The sequence below is a fragment of the Mytilus edulis genome, chromosome 1 (assembly GCF_963676685.1).
Source record: "Mytilus edulis chromosome 1, xbMytEdul2.2, whole genome shotgun sequence".
NCBI classification, from domain to species: domain Eukaryota; kingdom Metazoa; phylum Mollusca; class Bivalvia; order Mytilida; family Mytilidae; genus Mytilus; species Mytilus edulis.
In genome coordinates, this window is record NC_092344.1 from 68194856 (window position 1) to 68207484 (window position 12629).

General features: G+C 31.8%; 1 protein-coding gene across 1 annotated transcript in view; it reads left to right on the plus strand.

Moving 5' to 3' along the window:
- LOC139487891 (receptor-type tyrosine-protein phosphatase T-like) overlaps positions 1-10423 on the plus strand; it is a 41758-nt gene extending 31335 nt beyond the window's left edge. Inside the window, exons 23-30 of the mRNA XM_071273083.1 lie at positions 2167-2316; positions 4358-4457; positions 6284-6357; positions 6671-6796; positions 7706-7819; positions 8550-8704; positions 9411-9546; positions 10005-10423. Coding sequence (XP_071129184.1) covers positions 2167-2316; positions 4358-4457; positions 6284-6357; positions 6671-6796; positions 7706-7819; positions 8550-8704; positions 9411-9546; positions 10005-10076 — 927 coding nt within the window. The 3' untranslated portion in view covers positions 10077-10423. The remainder of the gene's footprint in view (positions 1-2166; positions 2317-4357; positions 4458-6283; positions 6358-6670; positions 6797-7705; positions 7820-8549; positions 8705-9410; positions 9547-10004) is intronic.
- The last annotated feature ends 2206 nt before the right edge of the window (positions 10424-12629 follow it).

Genomic DNA, 12629 nt, shown 5'->3' on the forward strand with positions numbered 1-12629 from the left:
AGTATCGTTTGTGGGGGTCTTTGTAAAAGAGTGAAGCTTTAAAAACGCTGATAACAAGTGAGATTCTAAATAGTATAGTCAATTTATAAATATGTTCTTTTATTTTAATAAAATCATACAAAGGATACTCATTTTGGAACTAAAATCCTCATAGATGCCAGGATTACAATTGTGTATTTGCGCCAAACGCACGTGTCGTCTACAAAAGACTCATCAGTGATAATCGAATTAACTTAATGTTATAAGAGCCAAACAAGTATGAAGTGGAAGAGCATTGACGACCAGAAATTTCAAAACCTTTGGCGAAATAAAGCTAAGGCTATCTATTTCTAAGGTAGAAATGCCTTAGTATTTCAAAAATTAAATGTTAATAATTATTACCATATTAATGATAATTCATGTCAACATAGTAGAAGTGCTGAATACTGGGCATCATTTCAGTTGACGACCCATCCGTGATCCCGTTTCTTTCAAACATGCCATCCATGCAACGTTCACAAACACCGAACATAGAAACATGCATGCAACAGTTATCCTTGTCAAGAAGTAAAAGATATTGTCAGTAATCTCAACATCAATTTCATGTGTTCAATATAATTGGTGCACTAAACATGAATGGAAGTGCTCATGATTATCAGGCTATGTTAAATGTATATATGATAGGTTGATAATGCAGGTTATTTGTCACTCTAGTTTGTTGTTCCAAAATAGTTTCGGAACTTATCTTTGTCTACACCACTTGTGAATAACCACATTTATTTAATGATTTGATGCCAATCTAATATAAAAGTTGATATTTAAGGAATTTTTAACACGGTTTGAGTAAAATAACGGATTAGACGCACTATACTCCTAAATATTTGAAAGCCGTTTGTTTTGATACTTTCTTGTAAATTTTTTTGTTTTATAAAATAATCAAGAGAAACATATCATGCATCAATTATAATTCCCAAAATACTAATTTGTTAACTGTGCTTTTTTAGTAGATCTATTTCAAATCGTGTTCGTATTTTAATCATTTAAGTGAAGTTTGTCTTCCAAATTTGTAAGTGTAACATGTTTACACTACACATATTTGTCGTTCAGAAGATACATGCTGACTGTACAAAATAGTTATCTGAATGTTTTGAACTTGACAAAAATTTTAAATTCTAAATATCCTGTTAGTGTATGGACGGTTCCTTTTGTGTGTTGATGTGCAAACATTTGAAGAATGGAAGCATTACTTAGAATAACAGATTTTAAAACCAGTTTGTTATATACCGTTTTGTCGTGTGGCCCTTAAGGGCATACGATACAGTGGATTCGACCGTCACTGATGAATCTTTTGTAGACGAAACGTGCGTCTGGCGTATATACAATATTTAGTCCTAGTATCTATGATGAGTTCATTTACAGGGGTGGTAATGACGTTGCGAACGTAAATTGTTATTTTCGCGACGTCAAACTATAACTTATCGGGAAAAGATTCAGTTTTCGACTGATTTTAATCATTCAAACTTATCTAACTTAAAAACGAGTTCATGGACACCTCTTTTTTAAAATTCCATTTGGTCTGATTACACGAGAAGGTTATGTGTGTCAATTTTCATGAAAACATAAATAGTGCATTTTTTGGGAATTGATAAATATGAGTTATTTCTGAATAAAAAATGTTTAAATTTTTAAGATAATTATAAGATACAGAAAGTACAAATTATTTAACAAAAATCAATTTAAGGTTATCTTTTAAAAAAAAAGTTTTTTCGAAAAGGGAAAATACGTCCAAACATCCGAATTTTGAACAAATATACAAAATTTCGACCTCAGTTTACTCAAAAAGTTGCACATGAAGGTATATATTTTATTACATATTTGATTAAATCAGGAGAAAATAGTCTTTATGGACATTTTTATCAAAAAATATATATACAAAATCAAAACTGTATCGTATGCCCTTAGTCTGTTGTGTTCGAAGTCATGTCGGAAGTCATATTGCGTTGATAAAATTGTTGATATGTCCGATGCAAATATATGACATTTTGAAAATTTAGTTCTACGTCCATAATATTAACTTGAATTAATTTTTATTTTAGAGATTTCTTATTGACTACATTACATGTAAAACATTACAAATATACCTTTCGAAAAACAAAATGATGTTTACTTATAGTCCTATACTTATAGGAACAATATGAGGCTGTTTTTGAAGCATTGCAAGAATTATTTACCGTGCCAGACACCTCTATTCCAGTACAACACTTTTGTAAACATTTTGAGAAGCAGGACAATATGACGGTTCCACGAAACCAAAATATGTACAGATTAGAGTTTCAGGTAAGAAAATAGTGGTGTTTTTTAGGGGGAGAATAGAGTGGATATAACATATTGTGTCTATAAAATTTATTCACATTATAAGTAGACTAATTGTCAAAGTGTGTAACGTATACTACGATTAAACGAAATGAGTTTGGTCAGTTGTTTTTATGTCATGCATACCTTTATTTGTCTAAGACCTAAGTTGATAGTTAATACGTTATATTTTCACTTTGGTTTCCGTTTGCCTTTTGATAGTTCCTAAACTGGTCAAACACAGAAGAACAAATTGAGAAAACCATAAGTCCATTATTGTTTTGAACGTAAAAAAATATTAATTGAAAAGAGAATAATTGGGGGAATACCGTATAGAGGGTTATCTTCAGCAGGTGACAACTTCGCGATTTTCATTTTATAAGGTACTATACGAAATATATTGGCGATTATTCTTTTGGCGGATGCAACACTTTAATCAATACCTTTGCATCAGCATTTTAAATTGGCGGAATATATTTTGACGATTTTGTCCTATCCGCGAAAAAAAAACGAAAATTTATATTCCGCGAAAAAAAAACCGATATACGGTACGACGTCTTCAACAGATATTGGCCATCGACTTGAATGTATAAACAATATTTATGTTTGTTGTTGGGAAATATAAAATGTATTTGTATGAGCTTTAGAAACATGACGAAAAACGAGGCTCATATATATTTAGATGATTTTAAAAGTACAAATAAAGCAAAAACTTATTTGTACACCTGTTATTTGTACAATATTTGTCTAATTGCAGGATAAATATATGTATAGAATTACAATCTTTAAAGACGGCTTCTGAATTTTGATGCTTGTCTCGATATACAAAACATAATGATAGTTTACCATAGATTGTACACATTTTATACAAATCATGCAATATCATATGTATAACAAACATGTACAGAGAACTGTGAAACTCTCTAACAATGAAAGGGCTTATCGTAGGAACGGTATAATCAAAAACAGATCATACTAAATTAAATATGAATCATATGTATAGTTTTGACTCATTACAAAAGAGCATAGAATATGAAAATGAATATACTTTTATATGTATACATTATCCCCAACAGATATACATGTATAACATGCATAATCAAGATAGTAATCAACAGATTCTTATAGTAAAGTTCCCTTTTTAGTCTAAACTTTATTGATTATTCATCGTGATGTCTATATTTTCCTTGGAAAAACCATAAAATCATTACACACTGTACGTTATAAATATCAAAACTCGGGATAACTAACACAAAAGTTCCTGATCCGATTCCCGTTTCTCGATGAAAATTCCAGGGAATAATTTTCGGCTCTCCATTGACACCATTTGTTAGTGTGTCACCATGGTACTTCGGAGGAATGATGAAAATAAATTATTGTTTTTTTGGTTATTCAGTCAGGGTTAAAGTAGAAGATTCATATGAAATTATATGTATTCATCGCCTACCGTCTCTCCTCACTCGAACCCATTTTGTAAGGGAATAAAGTATTACTAGTTTGCTTTCTGAAAAATCAGATAAGGTCGATGGTGTAGTGGTTAGTGCATCGGACTACTTACACAAAGGTCTCTGGTTCGATTACCGTCTGGGATGAAAATTTCAGGGACTAAATTTTCGGCTCTCCCTTTGCAAGTATGGTCTTGAGGAAACGATGATAGTCCCTCGGAAGGGGACGATAAATGGCTGACCCGTGTTAAGAGAGAGACATATTTCTTGTACGTTAAAGACACCATTGTAGATTTCGAAAAAGAGCAGGCTAATGCCGCTACAAGGCAGCACTCGCACCCGCAAAGTGGAAAGGGATTAATATAAGTTGCAAAACTTGTTTCCCCATCCACTATAAATAAATAGGTTTAAACTTACATGTCGATGTTTAATCACGGGTAAACACAGGTATTCTATAAAACATATTTTATAAATGTTTCATTGTACATATAAAATGATTAATTTGTAAAAAAAAATTCAAACAACCCATATTTAAGGATTTTAGACGAATGCATACAATTCAGCAACGTTTTCTTTTTTAGAGGTTACAAAGTCTTTGTCCGTCATATTCAGCTGATAAACATAAAGCTTCTAAACTAAAGGAGAACATTTCGAAGAATGCAGTGAATGAGATTTTACCACGTGAGTGTGTGGTTTACTTACCTTTTTTTAATATGTATACAAGAAGAGGCGAACGATACCAGAGGGATATTCGCACTCATAATTCTAAAATAAAACGGCTGTAATGGTTTAAAAAGAACAGGTACATAGGCAGACTCTAGTAAAAAAAAAACCACAACATAGAAAACTAAAGAAAAAGCAACTGGAACCCCGTCAAAAAATCGGGATGATCTCAGTAAATCATTTTCCACTTATGGCACCCTTCGTACTGTTCATGTTAGTACAAACGCGGTATTAAGTCTAATATGTCTAGTTCGGTAGGCTATATTCGTTAAAAAGTGGACGGGATTGTAGTTGCGTTACGACAACAGGATCATATCCGCTATCATATATGATACGAATATTCTTTAACCGTTAATCAACTCGTGATGGCGTTCGTTACAGTTATAAAGGGATGGTTTCAACCTCCCCATTTGGAACTCTCGGGATCGGTCTAATCCTTTCTTGTGAGTAGCAACCCTCTATAAACAAAATCATGACTCGAAATAAAAGCTCGATATAAAAATATATATTCCTTATGCATGCGCTGTTGTAATGTTACTGCATAGAAATGGAAAGTTTACAATTGAAAACCCGAAAGTGTCAAGTGTATGTTTTTGAAGTTTCTTGTAGTTGAAATAAAACCAATGGCGTTCAATACAAAAATGTGCTATTTACACAGGGAGCATTAAAAACTCGCCATGAAAGATAGTTAATAATTATATACAGTATAGAAGTTTGATTATAAAAGCACGCATACAAATACCTTACTAGCTTGACGCTTTATTTATTTTCATTAATTATACAAGCTGCGTTGTGGGTAAAAGAAATAACGAGTCATTCCTTTAAGTCAAGCGTTTAAACAGGAGTGTTTTTTTGTGAAAGGAATAAGTCACATTCTGGGTGATTTGTTATACATGCTAAAGTAAAACAAAAACATCATACTCTGCAATTGCAGTAGATGCTACAAACAACGGAACAACGAAAACAGTTTTTTCTAGTGTATAAATTTTGACAAAAAATAAAAAAACATATCACTCGACCAAAAATTGTTTAACTGACTATACCAATGCCTGAGGCTGTCCTCTTAGTGAAAAATACTTTAATGGGTCGCCTGTTTTTCTTTATGAACGACAGGTTAATGCCTCGAGAAACATTTCTGCTATTCTCTCTTTTTGTTAGACTTGTATTTCTAAGTTGGTTCACTTACTGATTTAAACAAACAAGAAGATGTAGATACCAACTGTTCGATGTGTGTCTTATGCTTCTGCATGTAAAATGCATTTCAAACAACACCAATGTGTGCCAAACAAAAACCAAAACTTCGATCCTACAAATTATGGTATTTTATGACGAGAAACAAACAAATTTAAGATGATCTATTGCAAGCAATTTTGGAAACTGTAACCAATTTTGTCAAATGTGAGTGCAACCGGTATAATTCCGTTGATTTGTGATATTTTCATGGTTAATGTCATATACCTGTTGGGATGATGTATACACATTAAAGTGAAAACAACATATAATATGCATGATATCGAATATAATATGCCGATACATGTTCAAGTGTATTACCTGATTGTTTTATCTATTAGAAATAAGATATCAAATATTTAAAATAACAGCATATACATGTAAGCCCCTTCATCATATTAAAGTAAATGCATAAAATGATTAAGTAATGCCGTATTAAGACGAAACATGAATAATGAATCAACAAAGATACATTTTAAAAACGTTTAGTAGATTATAGACTATGCATTATAACATTTGTTTTGGTTTTATTTCTAATTTGGTTTTTATGTTAGATGACGAATACAGGCCATATCTTATGTCCTGCGGCAAGAACAGAAACGATTATATAAATGCAGTTATGATTCCAGTAAGTATATGCAGTGTGCGTGTGTTGGCCAGTGCTTGTTTATTCATGAGCAGTTGTATAACGGTAATATCAGAGATTGTGTCGTCTTTTGATTACAACTTTCTTTCTTTTTTTCATATTTTAACCATTGTAGATTTTACAATGTTCCCATAATCTTTTTTATTTGGAAATATATTAAAATGTATTGATAAAGCTGTTATGAACTAATAAAACATTTAAAAAGTTTTATTTCTCGATACATGTTTCATTAAATTATTTAAGCTTGTATTAATTTAATAACGTGGAAAACATTTCAGAAAACTTATTATTCTAGGGATACTCTTCAGATGGAAGCTTCTTGGTAACCCAATGTCCATTAAAAGAGACTGTGGTTGATTTCTGGACAATGGTTTATGATCACGACTCCAGTATTGTTGTGTTATTGGATACACTAAATGAAGTGAGGCAATTATAACCAATTAAATCAATTTAACATCACAATCATGATTATGTACAAAAAAGAACAGTTGATGACCTTTTTTGTCATTAAAGCTGGCATTGGATTTATAATAACAAAATTTTAATGTAATAAGCCGGAGTAGTTGTATAGTTAGAAATAAAATCAGTAGAATCAAATTGACGATGATATTGGCATTTTCTAAATAATTCTCAATAATTACAGAATACATTGATCAAATTTTCAATAAGTTAAAGTCGCTTATACATGCGTTCGAGTATATACCATAACTAGCACACACGGATCATTTTAAATGAAACATCATTGATAACTTTGACAAACACATCTTTCACCACTAAAAACTAATGCAGCGTATATTGATATGGAAATTCATGACTCAAAATGATAGAACAGAAAGATTAACAATATGGTTAATTAATGACATCATAAAGCAACAGTTTATTGAGGCAGAACACATCTGACAGTTTTTTTTTTATTTTATTTAAACGCATTTTCAACCTTTTTAGTTTATACTACAAGTCAAATTATCGACTTATTCTATAAATAGGACGACTTATAGTGTCCTTTATACATGTATGTTAGTATTTGTTGTCGATGGGGTAAGGTATAACCGATTTCGTTTTAATTCATGAAATTGTTTTATAGAATAAAGCTTGTTAAAAACAATATCATTATTTGTTTTTAATTGTTCAACATATGCTTTGTAGATGAATAACAGTTTAATCGAAAACATTTTTTTTTAAACACTGTATTCAACTGTTGAAGATCTAAAGTACAATGAAATAGAAATATTCCCATTTGTTGCGTCTGAAGATCTTTTGTAGGGACCAATTTATAATTTGCGGTGAAGATCTTTTGTAGGGACCAATTTATAATTTGCTGTATTTTAAGGATGCTCCGTTGTGGTCAGGCAAAGACAAAACACTAGAGTTAGAAGGTTTCGACATTGACCTTGATCTTGACAAAACACCAGAGGGCGTCCAGCTTACCCTGGTTTATGGAAAGGTAAACAAATACGAATTTAGAATAAAAGAAGAACTGTTTGTTTCGTACTATCTTCGACACAAGTCACAACATAGCTTAATTTTACTGATAAATGTATCCTATATACACCAAGCTAAATATATATATATTGCATGTGTAGAGAAATAAAATTTCAAAACTCACAATGTTGTCAAAACAGACAGGAGTTAGAAACTAAACAATAAAAAAAACAACAATGGGTGTTCTGCACTCACAAATGAACCGTAACACTTTTCAAATTTATAAGGGAAAATTTTCTACTGAATAGCGCTTTTATGGTTAAACATACTCATACGTACACATGTAGTATTTTTACAAGTTTAACCTTATTTCATTAATACATAGTTATTATTCGGATGAGACAATGTATTGACGGCTGAATATGAAAATAAGAAGGTGTGGTATGATTGCCAATGAAACAATTCTAAATAAGTCAGAGATGACAAATGAAACAGAAATTAACACATATTGGTCATTTTGGTCACCGTACGTACGCCCTTCATGAATGAGCAAAACCTATACCGCATAGTCAGTTATAAAAAGGCTATGAAATGACAAATGTAAAATGATTCAAACGGGAAAACTAACAGCCTGATGTATATTATATACATCAACAAACGAAAACCACTGAATGACATATTGCCGTTATTATTCAAATAATACTATCCACTCAACACCGTGACCATATACAATTTTTATTCGTATTTTAAAGAATCAACCAGACAAAAGGTCGATATTTGTTTTCTATGCAAAAGAATTTAAAAATGGCAGCCTCTCACTACCTTCAACAACTAATATGATTGTACTATTGGAAAGCGTAATTGAGCATCGAAAACAGAGCAACTGTCCAGTGACTGTCGTATGCAGGTATTGTACAAGCTATCATACCTTATTTCTTGTTTGACAATTTAATGCAGAATGCCTTTAAAAATATATATTTCAAATTCCTAAATAAAGAACACATGCATATTTTTTTTTAAATATCTAATTATATCCATTAACCAATGTCTAATAATGAAGCTTCAAACTGAGATAATTATTTCCATCTTTTTGAAATTGGAAAAATATCAAATTATGCTGCATACCGAAATATATATACTTTTTACTTATTAGCAATTGTCAAAGTTTGTTTTAAAACAATAATTCTCCTTTTGATTTTTATGTATGACTAGCTTTTGATATCATGTTAAAAATTGGGACTTACGAAAATAAAAACAAAAAGATAATCAATTTAAAAAATGTAAAACACAACAGACAACAAAGGCGGGTCATTTGATATGTATCTCTGCACATTAAAAAATTGGACTGTTTCTTTTTCATCAAAAAGAAGTGCTTTCTATATACATGTATTTTGTGTCCAGATAAACAGTATATTATCATTGACTGCTTTCAAGTTAAAAAAAAAATGAGAATGAAAATGGGAAATATGTCCAAGAGACCATAGAGAAGACAACATCCGAAGGCCACCAATTGGTCTTCAATGCAGCGAGAAACTCCCGAAAACTTATGCATTGCTAAGATGACAGCAAATAAAACATGAGTTATGTATGTATGATTTACATATATTTTCCAGAAATGGTGCAACGAAAAGCGGATTGTTTGTTGCATTAAGTTTGATTTTAGACAAAATGAAGATAGATGATCGAGTCGATGTGTTCCAAGTCATAAGAACAATGCAATTACGACGACCAGAATTCCTGTCAAATTTTGTAAGTTTTTTTTTCTATAAAGGCATTGATAAATATGTAATACAAATACATCAGAGAAGGAGTTGCAGCTATATTTTTTATTTCTTATATAACTATTGATTAGAGCCTTACACAAGTGCGAAAAAGAATCAAGATCATACATAATCATACAATCATATATATCAAACATACATCATCTCAAAAGTACAAAAGACATACGGTACCGTTACCCATAGTTGCTAATTTCTGTGTCATTTGGTCTTTGTGAAGAGTTGTCTTCTTGGCAATCATACCACATCTTTTTCAATATGTAATTTTTCTCGATTTTTATTTCTAGCCGTATACATGTATTCTATATCTTATACATTCAATTGATAAATGGATATCTTATTTGACAACACGAAACCGTATTCAAACAAGTTAAATAGCTTCTTATACATGATTTATGTAAGTTGTTGATATTTTTTTTCTGTTTTTAGGATCAGTACGAGTACTGCTACAAGTGTATCAAATATTTCATAGAACAGGATTCGGTATATGCCAATATATAATAGTTCAATACAGCTGTCTGTTTGAGCAAGCAACGGGTTTCTTTACACGTACATTTCTTCATTTAATTTGAAAAATAACTGTGTATACACTTCAATACGCACCATAATGTGTATAATTATATAGTTACATGTATATAATATTATTAAGATTATTCGTATCTATCAAGATTATTCGTATGGATGAATGGTCCAGTCGGCAACATTATCAATTTGTTACATGTAGAAGGATATTTTTTAATGTTTATCTCTTTAAATATATGTTTTATATATATAATTTTTATGAAGGTGCTTCTAAAGATGAAACCAATATTAAAGCTTCGAAGGAATACATGTGCTATACAATAAAATATGATCTTCCGCTTGTTTGTTACCCCTATAAGATGTACTATTGTCTTGAGTTCAATAACACAATTAAACACGTAGAATAATGACATGTTATTAAGGAGATTCAGAAAATGTATTGTTATCACTGTTGATGGATGTTGGGTTGCAGAATATGTTGAAATAGATACTGAGAATCAACGTTAACACAATTCGTAGAATATTTACTACGTTGGTACTTTTAATTTGGTGAAGTCTGAGATTTGGATAAAAGTCCTGTACGACACCGCCACCGTACGGGTGTGATATAAAATCGACGTGCAATGTATTTTATAGCAGTAACACGTCAAATGTGCAACATGATTCTACTTACCCTTCCTTTGCAACTTCGATCACCTTGGCTTTCTTGTGTAGGGTTCATGTTGGTCAGTCTTCAGTTTGATATGCGTTTATGTGTTTTGTGTGCTGTTGGTTGTCTTTTCGTGATTGTTTGTTTTTTGACTAGGCATTTTCAGTTTGTTTTCGACCTATGAATACAATTGAGAATGAAAAAGGGGAATATGTCAAAGAGACAACAACCCGACCAAAGAGCAGACAACAGACGAAGGCCATCAATGGGTCTTTAACGCAGCGAGAAAATCCCGCACCAGGAGGTGGTCCTCAGCTGGCCCCTAAATAAAATTGTGTACTAGTTCAGTGTAAATGCACGTCACACTAAACTCCAAAACATATAGATGAAGGTAAATTAAAAACAAAACATACAGGACTAACAAAGGCAAGAAGCTACTGACTTGGGACATGCGCAAAAATGCAGCGGGATTAATAGACATAGGAAGATGTTGTATGAGTGCCAATGAGACATTGTTTTCAGCGATCTCAATCCTACCCCACCCCCGGTCCTATACCTCTAGCCAATGTAAATTAAAAAAACACAAAGTAATACGCACAGAAAAATTCAGCTTAAAAGAAGTCCGAGTCCGATGTCAGAATAGGTAGCAAAAGAAACTAAGCAAAATGACAATGATACATAAATTAACAAAGGACTACTAGACATGTCAGCTCCAGGCCTCAATTAAAATGATTGAAAGATTATGTCTTCATCATATGAAAATCAAGTACAATTTCTCTCTTTAGGGATTTAGTATTATCCCATATATAAAATATATGAGAAGAACATAACTCCCATCATGCCAACAACTGGTTTTAAAATAATAGTGTTTATGTCCAATGCAAAGACCATATGAGTGAATCAATATTAATTCCAACATCCTTGCAATCCTTCATGACCTGACCTCGTAACCATATCCTTTCTGAATAAGTCTGTTGAAAGGTTTGATTCCTTAAATATCAAAAGACTGTGTAATATATTATCAGAATGCAGATTATGTAACTTTATACCTGCAATAAGCACATTTAAAAAAAAAATTCTCCAAGACCCATTACTTTCAAGTTCGCTTGAAAGTTAAAAAATCGATGTCGAAATATTTGATTTGTTCTTGCATTTGATTATCAGTTTGTTTTATATGAACGGATGAACCTGATAAATCTGTGGTCTCAGAAACGAGTGTTGCTTAAATTTCAGTGACAAATACTTTATGCATGTCAAAGAAGACCTTTTAATAGCAAAAGGAATCAGCGAATCATGATTGAAATAGATACATTTTAGATACAGAGTTACGTTCTTATCTTAGCAATCAACTTTGATTCCAACCAAGCCGTAAATCAATGCATTAATAGTCATTTCAAACCATGGAAGCGATCAAGTGCACGTAAAATAAGTGTAAACGTAAAGCTGTTCACAAGTAATAGCTTTTCGAAAAAGCTAGCCGTCTCTTATCTGATGAAAGTGGAAAGTGTTCTCGCTTTGTAGATTAATGCAATCAGAATAGCCTTGCATATCAACCACCTTTCACCACACACGTTATGAAGCAGTATATCGTGTAATGGTGTGTGTCAAATAAGGTCCTTATCGTACTAATCCTTGAAATCATGGTTGAACATGTTAACATATTTGTCAAACAATTGGTTCTCTCATCATGAAACATCATAACCATAATTTCATTCAAGTTGTCTTATGTTTTTCGTGTATAAGATGTATAAACAGTGAGCGACTGGCTTGCATGTGATCAATCATGTGTGTGTTTACAAAACTCCAAGGGATTCGGCTATTTATAAATAAAAGTTACCTGTGCATCAATATGCACGATTTATGACCAGGCAAGATCTAATTGC